Raw genomic sequence first — 15,415 nt, 5'->3', positions numbered from 1 at the left:
GACAATCTCCCCCAGAACAGCACAGGATCAAACCTCTCAGCTCCTCTTTCATTTGGACACCTCGTGCCATAATGGCAAGAGAAAAGGAGAAAATGCCAGTAAATGGGGCAGTACAAGCTCGACCTTAGCAGCAATTCTCAAAGGGAATGAGGAAAACAGGACCTGAGCCCATCTTAGTTTAATTAGACTTTCAAATTAACAGATTTCCTTTTCCATCCTCCTTTTCCCCCCCCCCTCCATTTCCCAGCTGCTTTTCTTCTCATCTCCTCTTTCAACCCATCTGAACCCCTCTGAGTGCCCAGCAGAAGAAATATCCCCTCAGAACACCAATTGCTTCTATGCTACACTGAAGCAGCAACAGGCATGTGCAATTTTGGGGATTATTTATAAAAATTCTAATGGAGCTTCTGCAGAGCTGAGCTCCTCGTGGTCACAGTGCCCAGCAGGATCCAGCTCCCTGCCACGTGAGCCAGCACTTCAGCAAGCCAAAATGAGCCAAAATGAGCCAAAATTATGTGTTTCGTCCTGATGCTGTAAACACAGGGAAGAAGCCAACCGGGAAGGCAGTCACAGAGTATTGGAGAAGGCACTTAGGAATTAGGTATCAGCATATCAATGGGAGCACAACAACACATGGCTTTGGCAGGGATCAGCTGCCTGGAACAGCAAATTGGTTCGTTTTTGAATGTTTTCCCTGCTGTCAAAGATGAAGAGCGGATCCTGCCGGCTCCTGTGATTCCAGCAAAGCTGGATGGCCCCCGGCTTTCCCCGACCGCTGCAGGCCAGAGTCCAGAAATGGGAAGCGTTCTCCCAAAATCTGCTCTTGCAGATACAGTCTGGGGCTCAGTTCCCTCTGGTGACCACCACATTTCCAGTTTAATGGGTTGTTCCTTGAGCACTGTGCTGTGCATCATCCAAAGAGCAGCACTGGGATGTGGCTTCAGAGAGAGGTTGACTCCAGCAGCTTGTTGGAATCACAAGTGTGGGCAAACACTGGGTGAGGATGAGCGTGGTCCACATGGAGAGGGTGGGAATGAGCAAACTCCCTGTGGCTGGCACTGCCCAGAAAGCCAAACACACCCTGGGCTACATCCCCAGCGGTGTAGGAGGGGATTATTCCCCTCTACTCTGCTCTTGTGAGAGAACCCACCTGGAGTTGTGTGTCCAGCTCTGGGGCTCCCAACATAATGAGGATGTGGAGCTGCTGGAGCGAGTCCAGAGGAGGCCACAGAAAGGCTCTGAGGGCCGGAGCCCCTCTGCTCTGGAGCCAGGTTGGGAGAGCTCGGGGTGCTCACCTGGAGAAGAGAAGGCACTGGGGAGACTTTAGAGCCGCTTCCAGTGCCTAAAGGGGCTCCAGGAGAGCTGGAGAAGGACTGGGGACAAGGGCCTGGAGTGCCAAGATGAGGGGGAATGGCTTTCCACTGCCAGAGGGCAGGGTTAGGTGGGATATTGGGAAGGAATTCCTGGCTGAGAGGGTGGGGAGGCCCTGGCCCAGGTTGCCCAGAGAAGCTGTGGCTGCCCCACCCCTGGAAGTGTATCCCAGGCCAGGCTGGGAGGGGTTTGAAGCAACCTGGTCTAGTGGGCACCCCCATGATCCCAGTGCCCTGGCAGGGTGTGGGAGCATCCTGTCTGTGCTGGGTCCCCCATCCACGGACCCCTGTGGGTGAGTGCCCAGTACCCCAAACAAGCCTGGTTCCCCAGACAGGGATGCCTCCAGCATCTGGGTGCCCATGGGGGTGTCCAGTCTCCCCCAGGTGTGGATGCCTCCAGGTGTGGATGCTCCCCATGATCCCAGTGCCCTGGCAGGGGTGACCTGGATGTGGGAGCATCCTGTCTGTGCTGGGTCCCCCAGCCATGGAGTCCTATGGATGGGTGGGTGGGTGGGTGCCTGGTGCCCAGATGAGCCAGGTGCCCCAGACAGGGATGTCTCCAGGATGTGGGTTCCCATTAGCATGCTCACTACCCCTCAGGTGTGGATGCCTCACATGTGGGTGCCCCCATGATCCCAGTGCCCAGGCAGGGTGTGGGAGCATCCTGTCTGTGCTGGGTCCCCCATCCACGGACCCCCGTGGGTGAGTGCCCAGTACCCCAAACAAGCCTGGTTCCCCGGAGAGGGATGCCTTCAACATCTGGGGTGTCCAGTCTCCCCCAGGTGTGGATGCCTCCAGGTGTGGATGCTCCCCATGATCCCAGTGCCCTGGCAGGGGTGACCTGGATGTGGGTGCATCCTGTCTGTGCTGAGCCCCCCCATCCATCTCCCCCGTGAGTGGGTGCCCACGGGGGTGCCCAGTCCTCCCTGAGGTGTGGACGCCTCACATGTATGTGTCCCCATAATCCCAGTGCCCTGCCAGGGGTGACCTGAATGTGGGACCATCCTGTCTGTGCTGAGTTCCCCCATCCACGGCCCCCTATGGATGGGCACCCTTCAGAGTGCCCAGTGCCCCCAAGGTGTCGATGCCCCCCGGGTGTGAATGACCCCGCGATCCCAGTGCCCTGCTGCCAGGAGTGACCTGGATTTGGGACCCTCCTGGATTTGGGACCCTCCCGTCCGTGCCGGACCCCCCCATCCATCCCCCCCGCCGCGGGTGGGTGGGTGCCCGGGGGGTGCCGCGGGGACCCCGCTGTGTGTGTGTGTGTGTGTGTCTGTGTGTGTGTGTGTTGTGCCCCCCGGAGCGCGTTGCCCGCCGCTGCCCGGGGGCCGTGCCGGGCCGTGCGGCGGGCGGGGATGGTGCGGCTCCCGCCGGCTCCCCCGCCCGCCCCGCGCCGCCGCCGCCGCCGCCGCCGCAGCCCCGCCAGACGCAGCGCGGCTCGGAGCGCGCACGGAGCCTCCTCCCGCAGCCGCCGCCATGGCCCGGAACCGCCGGGACAGGAGCAGCTGGGGTAGGAGGCGATGGCTCGGCGGGGGCAGCGCGGACAATGCCGGGCCTGCGGCGGCCGCGGCCCGCGCCGGGGCGGGGCTGCGGGGGCACCGCGCGGGGCGGGGGGCTCGGCCGGCCCGGGGCGGGATCCCTCTGAGGGGGCACTCGGGGATCTGGGAGTAACCTCACGGCATCCCTGCGCGGCCGGGGGTCCGCCCGTCCCGCCCGGCCGGCGGGGCTGGGATGGGGGTGCGGGATGAGGGTGCCCCGCGTTCCGGGGCCTCGCTGGGGCGCGGGCCGGGCGGGGTGTCCCCGGCTCGGGCTTGTCACGGCTCCGCGCCCTGCCCGGGGCCTGACACCCCCCGGCAGTTCCCCAGGGAGCCCCGCGGCTGCCCCGGCTCCCCTCAGCCTGCCCGGACACCCCTCGCCCGGTCCCTGGTGACCCCTCGGTCCCGGAGGGGAGATGTCACCTCAGCCACCACCCCACGTCACCCGGGAGCAGGAATCCCCCTTACTCCCAGCCCACCTCGTCCAGGAGCCGGGATCCTGCTCACCCCACCCCATCTCACCCAGGAACAGGGAATCCCGCTCACCCCCATCCTGCCCCATCCAAGGGGCAGGATTTCCCTCACCTCCAACCCATCTCATCCAGGTGTCCCACTCACCCTCGCTCCACCTCATCCAGGGGCAGGATTCCCCTCACCCCCACCCCACCTCGTCCAGGAAAAGGGAATCCCGCTCGCTCCCATCCCACCTCATCCAGGGGCAGGAATCCTGCTCACCCCACTTTCCTCAGTCAGAGCCACCGGCCTTCCCCGGCAGCTCACACCTCCGGAGGGTTTTTCCCATTTCTGGGAGCTGTAGGGCTTTGTTGTCGTGTCACACCTTCCAGAGAGGGGCCATTTTAAACCCATCCCCTCACAGCCCTCCCTGAGGCCGGGGGATTCGGGGGCAGCATTGCCGGGGAGCCGAGCAGGGTGACGGGGGAGGAGGAAGTTCTGTGGCGTCTTCCTGCAAGGCTCCAGTTCCCTCTGGAGCCGCCTGGATCCTCCAGCGGCTGCTGCTTCCCACTGGAGCCAAAGCTGGTCCCACAGGTGGGCTGCACCCAGCAAGGGCCTCCTCCGCCTTCACGTGTCGCTTCACCCACTTCCACTGACACGCTGTTCCGTAGGAAATCAGGTTTTATCCAGCCATTTTCCGTTATTTGAGGCTGCTGGGGAAGAGTAATTTGCCATTTCCTCCGGAGTCATAATTCCGTGTGAGCTCACTCACCGGTGCTCCAGGTATCCTGGCTCCTCAGGCAGGGAGCGGGTGAGCTGAGCTGTGATGTTTAGATACACAAATTACATCCTAATTTGTGTAGATGAGTGTGGGATTTCCCATGGTAATGATTAACAGTTCAGAGACGAGCTCCAGGAAATGCTGGGATAACGGAGTGCGTGATCCGAGCCAGCGGAGCGGGTAGGGGGGCTTTTTTTGGGGAGGGTGAGGGGCGGAAAATTAGCAAAGCTCATTTGATCGGTGCCGTGTTTGACTGTGACTTAACGAGGGTCGTCAGATCCTCGGGTAAACCGGAGGGAAAACTTGCCAGGGAATGTGCTGCCGTTCTCAGCTTTGTCTCACGGAGCGTGTGACAGACGTGTCAGCCCTGAGCGTGTTGGGAATTGCACACACGTCCACGCGCTGGTGCTTTCCCTTCGGGTCCGGATGGCAGGAGAAGGGAATGCAAATGATGCCGGAAGGGATGCAAGCGGGGGAAAAACATCATCTTGGGAAGTACAACCTTGGTCCAGCAAGACAATTAGGCACATCCCTCAGCCTGTGCTGCTGAGCCCCACTCCGGTGAAATGTGATGTGTCACTGAGTTGATGAACTCTCCCCCTTAGATTCTCTACAAGAATCTGGAAGCATCCACGGATCCAAGTTGGATCTCTGTGGGATCAGCCGCCTTCCCCACAGCTCAGAATCACACCCTACATCCCACAGACTTGTACCTATTCCTAGAGGATTTCCTGGCGCTTTGCCGGGCTGGTTGACATGGCAAGTAAGAAATTAAGAGAGGCAAAATGCCTCTATTTTTTACTAGGGGGAAAAAACCCAAACAAACTCCACCTCTAATAGATTTATTTATTCTATTTATACAACAAAACCTCATTGCCCTGAACGCTGTGTTTACATCCAGTGACTGCAGCATTGTCCAGTGACATCAGTCCATGGGGTGATTATTCCTCTGCTACATTTTTCAGCTGGCGAAGGAGGAGGCTCAGGCTTTTCCTGAAGCTAAGGAGGAAAGGAGAAAGTCCTTGCTTTGTTCTGAAAGTGGGCTTATGGGTCATTAAAAATATTAGCGCTATTTTGAAACGGATCAAACTTTGTCCCAGTTACTCAGGCCTGGAAACAGGCAGCTGCTTGGTGTAACCCCTCCTTTTGTTTCATGAAAATAATTGAGCTTTTTTGAAAGCTCACAGAGCAAGTTGGGGCGAGCGAGTGGAGGGTGTCACCCCTGGTCAAAGCTGGCTCGCTGTCACACCCCTGGGAGCTCATGCAGGGGGGTGTGATGCATCCAGAGCAGGATTTAGCCTTGGGCTAAAGGTCAGCATAAGGCTATGCCTCATTTAAGGCTCTTCCTGAACGTGCTAAGTGGTGCACAGACCTCACAACTGCTGCCAGTTGAATGGTTGAGGCAGCTGAAGAGATGATAAAAAAATCACAAGTGATTCCTTGCTGTGAGTAGGGGACCCTGCTTTTCCCAAAATAAGGATTGTCAGTCGAAATCCTGCTTGGCATGGTGAAGTCCAGCCAGCTCAGGGAAGGTTTGTAGTAGATTACAGTGATTTTCTTTCCTGAAATTGTTTGTGCTTGGCAGTTGGTGGTGCTCAACAGCCTGCTCCCCCCAGTCCAGTAAAACCATTAGAGATCCCCTCTCCCAGTTGCTCCTTTAAACTGGAACAAATTGTGTGAAATCTCGTGTTTCTCATCGTGGCCCGTGTTGCAATTGGAGTGACCCACCCATCAAGAATTCAGTTGTAAAACCATAAAAGGGATTTCAGAGGTTATAGATACTTCGTGGTGGGGGTTTTCAAGCTGGATAGGAGATTTATGAGAGCCAGGAAAGGCCAGGAACTGTTTTGAAGAGAAGGGGCTTGTTTCCAGCACAGGCCAGGCCGAGATCATCCCTGCCACACACTTGGACTGCACAGCAATGGGTTAAACTGGGAAGAAAAGGATGATTTTGGTAGGTTGTTTTTCCTTTCTGTTTGTTATTTGATTTCTGACCTTTTATGGTGGATTTTCAGATTCCACTTCCTGGCATTTCTTTGTGAGTCCAAGTGCTGGGAACCTGACAAGTGAAAGCTGAGATGTTTCAGACAGAGAGGCCTTTACACAAAAAGCCAGAAATATGCACAACTAAATGTCTGGCTTGTAAATGAGGGGAAAAAAATGAAGTGCTGGGACTTGAAAGAAGAGACAAGACAACATTACAACATAAATATGATCATAGAATCATGGAATGGTTTGGGTTGGAAGGGGCCTCTAAATTCATCTCGTTCTAACCCCCTGCCATGGGCAGGGACACCTCCCACTAGCCCAGGTTGCTCCAAGCCCCGTCCAACCTGGCCTGGAACACTTCCAGGGATCCAGGGGCAGCCAAAGCTTCTCTGGGCAACCTGTGCCAGGGCCTCCCCACCCTCCCAGCCAGGAATTCCTTCCCAATATCCCATCTAACCCTGGAGTTGGTTGTGTCTTGCTGCATTTTCCCTGCTAAGCCCACGGATGAGAAGCAGCACATGGAAATATCATTTAGGGCCTGAGTGATGTTCATGGGCAGAGGGATTTATATTAACTCCCCTGGATCGCTGAGTGGAACCTTCTCCAGAGGGAGAAGGAGTCTGGGACGGATGTTGTCATGCTTTGGGAGGCACAAGGTGGATCATTTCTGGAAGTCACTTCAACCCAGAGAGACCCCAGTTCCCTTGTTCCTGCTGGAAATGCTCCCACTTGCCATCAGTTGAAGGAAGGTGGAATGTTACAGCAGGAAAGGAACTGAACGTGAATTTCCCAAGTGAGGTGGAGGCTCTGGAGAAGGGGCCGAACTCTGCCAAGCCCACAAAGTATATATTGAGTATTTAAAGCTCTCTATATACATAAACGTTTTCTCCAGACTGTAATTGCTTTTAATGCTGTATCCTAGGATTTTGTGGCATGTTTACCAAACTTTAATTTTCAGGCAATTTTAGCAACAGAAGGGTAAAAATAATTTCAGGTCAGAAATTACTAAATCCAGTACTGGTGGTGGAGATGAAGGGAGGCTGTTGCTGACAAACAGAGCAGATGAATGACCGTGCAGAAAATGTGTGCTGGGGGTGAAGCAGGAGTTTTGGAGATGTATTCCTGGAAGTGTTCCAGGCCAGGTTGGATGGGTCTTAGAGCAGCCTGGTCTAGTGGAAGGTGTCCCTGCCCATGGCAGGGGATTGGAACAAGCTGGTCTCTGGTTTGCTTCATTCCCAAGGTGGGTGTGTGCCTGTGTCTCTGAAGCTTGCAAATAAGGAGCTCAGCCTGGGAATTCCACAGCAGCAGGAATTGCTGTTGCTTCAGAGCCAGCTGAGCACTGGAGCTTCAAGTGAGTGGTAGTAGGTGTTGTCATTAAAAAGCTTCACGTTGGACTTTGGCATTTGAGGTGTTGTAACAGACGGATTTGGTGGCTGGTGATCATCCAAGCTCTTGTTTCTGTCAGCATCCACGCCGGGAAGGTCCCAAACCACTCGTGTTATCAGCAGGATCATTCATCTCCTTGTTTCCTCTGCCAGAGGGAGAAGGGGCTGAGCTGGCCACGCTGGAGCAGCGGTGCTGCCAGCTGGGTGACTCAGGGCTGGCAGGAAGGAGGTGCACTCCACGTCCTGCCACTGCTCCAAAAAAAGCAAGGGATGAGGACCAAGCCTGACAGCAGCCACTCCATTCAGCTCCCTGCTCTGGGAATCCTGGGGCACAGAGGAGCAGGATCATGACCAGGAGAACGTGGGAGTACAGTTTGGATTGGGCAGGGGTGTTAGTACTGCTGTGCTGTTGGGGTGTGAGTTTGCCTTGACTTTGGAGAGGACAGTTTGGGATCTCAAAGGGAGCCTGCCAAGTGTGGCCTCTGACAATCACAGAATCAATTATGTTGGAAAAGACCTCTGAGATCATGGAATCCAACCTGTGACCGGTCACCACCTTGTCAACTAGACCATGGCACTAAGTGCCACATCCAGCCTTTCCTTGAACACCTCCAGGGACAGCAACTCCAGCACCTTCCTGGGCAGCCCATTCCAATTTACCTGCCATTCTTGATTGAAGGACAGGGCTCATTTGTTCCAGGACAGTTTTCTTCACCTGTTTATCAGCAGTGCCCTGCAGTTCCCTGGGTGTAGATCTTCATCCCGGGCTCTGTCACTGACCCCTCATTTCCACAGGTTCATAGCAGAGCTGGAATTACATCTGTACTTCCAGTCTGGGAAGGTGCAAGTGATTTCCAAATAGGGCACAAAAAGGTCTGGCTCTGCCTTCCCATTCCCTGCTGCATTTCCCAGACCACCAGCCCCTGGTGGAAGGGGACAACAGGGGTTCTGACGGAGGTGAATGTGTCACTTCAGGGGGGCTTGGTGGCTCTGGTTAGTGGGTGCTACTGGTGGGCAACACCTGGGGCTTTCCCTGATCGGATCTGGGATCCTCTGAATCCATGGGGCTGAAAAAATCCCAGCAGAGGTGTGAGCAGGGTGGAGGGAGGGTTGTGTGGCCAGCAGTGACCTGGATGCAGGAGTTGCATGGAGAGAGACTATTTACTGGAGTGCCAGGACAGGGGGGGAATGGCTTTACACTGAGAGAGGGCAGGGTTAGGTGGAATACTGGGAAAAAATTCTTCCCTGTGAGGGTGGTGAGGCCCTGGCACAGGTTGCCCAGAGAAGCTGTGGCTGCCCCTGGATCCCTGGAAGTGTTCAAGGCCAGGTTGGACAGGGCTTGGAGCAACCTGGGCTAGTGGGAGGTGTCCCTGCCCATGGCAGGGGGGTTGGACCAAGGTGAGTTTTAAGATCCCTTCCAACTCAAACCATTCCAGAATTCCATGATATAGAAAGGGTTGGTGATATAGAAAGCAGGGGTGTGTGTGTGGGGGAGCCTTTCTGTCCTGCTGGCCTGGAACCCTTGGGTAGCATGGTGTGGGCAGGACTGCAGAGCACGGATGGGTGTGAGAGAGGGCTTTACCCAGCCATGATTCCCGCTCCATCCTCTCAAAGACAGTCTCCCAGGAGCACCTCAGTCTAGACACCTCATGGCAGCCCCGTGCTGAGGGAATTTGCCAACTCATAGCCAGGCCAGGCTCGGTGCCTCGGGATGCAGCCCTGCCCTGCGTGCATCCTTTGTGCAGGATCGACACAGGTCATTGCTGAACAACACCCCCCCTGCCCTGGCAGTGTGTGTGTGCTGCTTCCATGCTTTTATTTCCCATTTTTCCCTCGTTAGCTGGATGAGGAGCAGAGCTCTGCGCCAGCCTGTCTGGGAGAGGAGGAGAGGATTCCTGGTGCATGCTCAGAGCGCTGCCGCCTCTCCCGGCCTCCCCAGAGCCCTGCTGATCATCACTGCCTGTCATGTGGCACATGAATTCAGCATGAATAGAGGGAGCAGAACTCATGTCCCAGCAGCAGCCACGCTGAATGTGATCAGTGCAAGGGGGACGACAGCTTGGAGAGGGATGTGTGGCTTTGCCAGAGCCGTTGTGGAGGGCAGATAAGCTTCCTGGAAGCTGAAGCTCTCTGGAGAGGGATGGGGGCTGACTGTAGGCTCTGTTCAGGGCTTGGCTCGTGGTGTGGTTGGTGGCACTGTGATATGTGAGTGGTGTAAAAGGCAGCTGCAGAAAGGACCCACAGGGGTATCACTGCTGATCAAACTAATCCCTGGAGAGCTGCTGATAAGCAGCCTGACACAGTCGATACAGGGACACTCTATTCCAAGGAAATAACAACAAGGTAAAGATTCCCATCAAGCCTCTATTTTCTCCCCTTGGTGTATTGTGTTTTTCAATGCGGTAACTTGGTTTGAATACCCTCAGAATGCAGCACTGCGTGACATCTGTGTGTTTGTGTGGGTGACATCTGAGCTGGGGTTGTTCAGCTGGAGAAGAGAAGGCTCCAGGGAGACCTCACTGTGGCCTTCCAGTACTGAGAGGTGGCTTATGGAAAGGAGGGAGAGCGACTTTTTACATGGTGGGACAAGGGGGAATGGGTTTAAGCTAAAAGAGGAGAGATTAGTTTGGATATTGGAAAGGAATTCCTGGCTGTGAGGGTGGGGAGGCCCTGGCACAGCTTGCCCAGAGAAGCTGTGGCTGCCCCTGGATCCCTGGAAGTGTCCAAGGCCAGGCTGGAGCATCCTGGGCTAGTGGGAGGTGTCCCTGCCCATGGCAGGGGGTGGAATGAGATGGGCTTTAATGTCCCTTCCAACCCAAACCACTCCGGTATTCCATGATTTCAGCAGGGGGATCGGAGCCCAGGCTGCCCTCCCTGCTTTCCACAGGCAGTGCTGAGGTGATGAGACTCCTGGGATCCAAGGAAGCATGAGAGCAGGGCTGGCAAGTTGGCTTTCTCAGGCTCTGGTCCTGCAGGCTGTGTTTGCACAGATGATGGGACACGGCTGCCTTTCATCCTCTGGGATGAAATGTATTTATTGTGCAGGCTCATTTCAGGACAAGGCTGATTTATTAGTGGCTTTCTGGGAAGCAGTCAGCACTTCTGTGTCCTGTTCTTCCATAGCTGAGGAAGAACAGGCTTCAGCAGGCACTCACCAAAGGTTGCATAATTAGTGGCATGGAATTTACCTAATTTATTCCTCTCTAGGAGTTTATATGCATTAGACATGTCTGTCAGTCTGCACACAGGCACAATGTGAAATACACTGCTTTAATTTAATTAATTTTAGCCAAAAGTCAGTCCTAGACCAGTTGGAGAATGTTAATTTTTTTTTTTTAATGCTGTCTGACAGTACAAATGCAAATGCAAATCCTGCTCTCCTTCCCCTTTCCCGCTTGGAATCGCCATATGGAAAAGAGAACGTGGCTTCCACCCCGCTTCGGAGTCATGGAAATGAGCTGTTATGAAATGGGGGAAAAGGAGCTGTATCCTGACAATTTCTGAATGAGCAGCTGGAGAATTGACGTAATTGCAAGGCGCCAGGAGAGGGCCGGGAGAAAGGAGGAGCCATCCCAGAAAATGAGTAAAAACAAAACTGTGTTTAGGAAAGCTGAGCCCTCCTTCCTTTCCTTTTTGGCCGGATGGTGTTTTGCCCTTGCCAGGTACAACTTCCTTCGAAGCAAATAACTCATTTCTGGCCAGAAAAGACCAGTTCAGATGATTGATTTCCAGTAATGTGCAGCCATCTTATAAAGTTAATCCCTGGCTCTCCAGTGGGGCAGATAATCTAATATGCAGAGCATGGAAGTTTCATCACATGGAGGTAAATATGAAAATAAATATGAAAAGGGGAAAGTTCTGTCTGCCAATGGCACACATGAAAGAAGCAGAGACAACAGGGATGAAATTAGTTCAGAGACCTGCTTGGTATGATCTCTGTCTCCTGATGTCTCCAATGAGCTGGGAAATCAATACATCCTGCTCATAATACCTTGTGTTGTGCAAACAGTCTGATTTTCCTGGTGTTCAGGTGATGGAAGCAAGGACACCCTGGGTGCTTTGGGCTGTTACCTGTGTCTGGAGACATTCTCCCAAAACCTGCCAATATCTCCTTGAAAAAATTATTCTCCTTCGGATTCTGATGTTTTGAAAGGACAGAACGATCTCTGCTCCTCTGCACTGGTTGTTGCCCTTCCCAGCAGGTGAACTGGAGGGAGGGGAAAACCTGGGAGATCCCATCCAGGCACCAGGGGCTGGAATCTGACACCTGCTGTCCCTCTGGAAGCAGGAGGGCAGGGACTCTCCTCAGTCCTCTGTGCTGGTGCATCTCTGTCAGATAGTGGAGGGTGGGATTTGCTTCCAGTTGGTTTGTGAGAGCGGCACCACGTGCTTAGAAAATATGTGAAACATTTTTAGGGTGTAACCTCCTCCTGCCTGTCTTGCTCCTTTTTAAAAAAACACAACTTTTCTTTCACCTCTAAGAGTTTTAAATCATGGAATCATGGCAGAACAGAATGGTTTGGGTTGGAAGGGACATTAAAGCTCATCCAGTTCCACCTCCTACCATGGGCAGGGACACCTTCCACTAGCCCAGGTTGCTCCAAGCCCCATCCAGCTTGGCCTTGGACACTTCCAGGGATCCAGGGGCAGCCACAGCTTCTCTGGGAAACCTGGGCCAGGGCCTCACCACCTCCCAGCCAGGAATTCCTTCCCAATATCCCATCTAGCCCTGCCCTCTGGCAGTGGGAAGCCATTCTCCGTGTCCTGTCCCTCCATCCCTTGTCCCCAGTCCCTCTCCAGCCCTCTTGGAGCCCCTTTGGGCACTGGAAGGAGCTCTCAGGTCTCCCTGGAGCCTTCTCTTCTCCAGGTGAACCCCCCCAGCTCTCCCAGCCTGTCTCCAGAGCCAGGGAAATTGGATTCCAGCCAAAATGCTGGTCCCACTTGCCCTCTGTCTGCGTGCCTGGAAGTGGGATTTGTCTGGTCCGGGAAGGGGGCACAGCTGTGTTACCCTGATGCTTTACTTAGAGTCAGGAATATTTCAGTTTAATTCGATTTACAAATTTTTTCCTGCCTCTGCCATGAGTCACATCCTATCCAAGGATCTCTCCACTGTCCTTTCAGTGCAGCTGTACAAAGAAAATAAAAATTGGACTTGGTTAGCTGAGCAGGGCATTGGGAAACACCACAGGAGAGGAGGTCTTTCTTATCCTTTATATCCCTTGTAGTGTGGCAGTGCTTAAGCAGAGCCCAGAAGCCTGTGGCCCCTTGGCACCTGGCCATACTTTACCTGTTGGGAATGCCTGGATGCTGGAAAGAGTGTTTGGTGTGTGCCTGCTCTCAGAGACCTTCATTTTCAAGTCATTTGGTGACGTGTGCCTGAATCCTGAATCCGTGGATTTGAAATGGGAAGGTTTTTGGTTTTTTTTCCTGGAGGCCCCTGAACAGTGACACAGGGCAGGGCCTGATGTTTGAAGGGATTTTAGTGCTGCAGTCTGGTGGAGAATCCTGCTTTTCAGAGCGTTTGGGACTTTTGTTTGGCTAAAAAACCTCCGAGCGTCGGGAAGAAAAGATCTTTGTCTTTAAACTGTGAGCAAAGAAAGGTCTGTAGTATATGTCCAAGAGCCACCAGAAATCCCCTGGCAACCAGGCTTAATGATCCCAAGGCTTCCTTGAGGGATCTTAGGAAATCAGAACCCCCTACAAAAGAGCTGCTGTTATTTAAAATATGAAGTTTGTGCTGGAGGCTTCTTTATAGAGAGGCCGGGAATGGGCAAATCCTGTTCCTCTTGGAATTTATAACTTCATGGGCACACGCAGCCCTTGTGCTTTGAAATGGCTGAAAACTGGGTCCCCGAGGTCAGGGGCTGAAACAGAGGCTGAGGGGGTTTAGCTTGAGGCAAAACTTTGGAAAGTTACAGCCTGAGCCAGCGAAGCGGGAAGTTTTTGTCGGAATGTGGGGAAACTTTCCATCACACGCTCCTTTCCCTGCTGGCAAGGAGGTCTCACGTGGCTGGAGGTGAGCTGACTGGCATGATTAATCCCCTTCCAGCACCTCTTTCCTGGGCTGGAAAGTTTGGAGAGACGAGGAAAGGAAAATTACTGGAGCTGGCCTGCTCCTTGCAAACCCCAGGGCTGAAGTGTCCGGGGATGGCAGGTCCTAAAATGCATCCAGTTCCTGTGAGATCCTCCCCTAAGGCTGGATAATCCCTGCACAGCCTGGGCAGCAGCTCCACTGGGAACTGTGCCATTTCCAAGTGGGAAAGCGAGCAGTGCCTGTGCTTTGTGCATGGTTCCCACTTGGGAGTGGAGAAGTGGCTTTTATCGGGATGGGTTTGTGTCTTCCTGGCCTGGTTCCTGCTGGGAGCGTCCCTGAGGATGCTGCTGATGGCAGGAACAGCAGATTGCACTTGGAGCATCAGTGCAGGCTGCACATGGAGCAGGGACAGCAGTGGCACAGGATGCCTAAAGGCTGCATCCTTTGATGGAGATGGGAGATCCTTGGAAACCTCAGCTGGAGTGCTGCATCCATTTCTGAGTCAGCCTTCGGGAAGGGCCTGGTGGGGAGTGTCCAGAGGACAGCAGATCCCTAGATAACAGGAAAGAAGGATGATTGGGAGGCTTGGACTTCTTTTTTCCAGCAGAGGAAAAGCTGAGGGAGGTGTTGTGACAGCCCCTGTGTGTATGCCAGGAGTTGTTGGAGGGAACAACAGGGTGATTTGTTCTCCCTGTCAACTCTCGTAGGACAAAAAGTAACCGGTGTGTTTTGTCATGGGAGATTCCAGCAGGGAACTCTCTGCCTGCAGGGACCCCGTGGCAAGGAGTCTCCATGGGGATGTCTGAGGCCAGGTTCAGCAGCCATCTGCTCCGGATGATGCTGTTTTGGGGTGGATATTTGGGCTCTCTGGCCTCTGACCCTGCCCAGCCCTGCCGTGGGCGACTCTGCAGGAGGAGGAACCAGCAGCTCTTGTTTCCCCCGTGTCCACAGGTAGTTTTGCAGACAAGACCTACGAGTGGAGCTCTGAGGAGGAGGAATCCGTGAGGAAGGCAGGACCAGTGCAGGTGCTCATTGTCAAGGATGACCATTCCTTTGAGCTGGATGAGGCCGCCCTGAACCGCATCCTGCTCTCCGAGGCTGTCAGGGACAAAGAGGTCGTGGCTGTGTCCGTCGCCGGAGCCTTCAGGAAAGGGAAATCATTCCTGATGGACTTCATGCTGCGGTACATGTACAACAAGGTGAGGCTGCAGCTCAGGGGGCTCTTCCCAGCGTTCTGGTGCTGCTGCTTGTTGCTTCCCAGGGAAGAGCTGGACAGGAGTTGGTGCTCTGGGAGTGCTCAAAGCCTCTTATTAGCATGGGCTCCACAGAATAAAACAGAGCAGATCCTTCCACGGCCCTGTGCACTCGTGGGTCTCTTGTGGAATCTTCACTTTGTAGCAGGGATGTTCACATCTGCCGCCCTGAATCATGGAATCATCAAGTTTGGAAAAGCTCCCTAAGATCATCGAGTCCACCCCTTCCCACAGCACTGCCAAGGCCACCACTAACCCCAAGTGCCACATCCACATTGAACACTTCCAGGGATGGTGACTCCACCACTGTACAGGACAATCTATTCCAATGCCTGATCACCCTTTCCATGAAGAAATTTTCCCTAATATCCATTGTAAACCTCCCCTGGCACAATTTGAGGCTGTTTCCTCTCCTTCTGTCCCTTGTTCCCTGGGAGCAGGGCCTGACCCGCACCCCCCCAGCTCCTCCCTCCTGTCAGGGAGTTGCAGAGCCAGAAGGTCCCCCCTGAGCCTCCTTTTCTCCAGGCTGAGCCCCCCCAGCTCCCTCAGCCCCTCCTGGTGCTCCAGCCCCTTCCCCAGCTCCATTCCCTTCCCTGGACATGCTCCAGCCCCTCC

The 15,415-nt window shown here is 54.4% G+C and overlaps 1 protein-coding gene across 3 annotated transcripts in view; it reads left to right on the top strand.

Annotated features, from left to right (window-relative positions):
* Positions 1-2,768: 2,768 nt before the first annotated feature.
* Positions 2,769-15,415, top strand: part of ATL1 (atlastin GTPase 1) — a 29,714-nt gene continuing 17,067 nt past the window's right edge. For 2 of the 3 annotated variants that reach the window (XM_027704000.1, XM_027703999.1), the window contains exons 1-2: positions 2,769-2,880; positions 14,499-14,746. In XM_027704000.1, coding sequence (XP_027559801.1) covers positions 2,847-2,880; positions 14,499-14,746 — 282 coding nt within the window. In that variant the 5' untranslated portion in view covers positions 2,769-2,846. Of the gene's footprint in view, positions 2,881-4,417; positions 4,903-14,498; positions 14,747-15,415 lie in introns of those variants that run through there. The other variant, XM_027704001.1, reaches the window with a different exon arrangement.

This window comes from Neopelma chrysocephalum, unplaced genomic scaffold, assembly GCF_003984885.1.
Source record: "Neopelma chrysocephalum unplaced genomic scaffold, ASM398488v2 Primary Assembly neopelma1_253, whole genome shotgun sequence".
NCBI classification, from domain to species: domain Eukaryota; kingdom Metazoa; phylum Chordata; class Aves; order Passeriformes; family Pipridae; genus Neopelma; species Neopelma chrysocephalum.
This window is presented reverse-complemented; position numbering and strand designations above follow the sequence as displayed.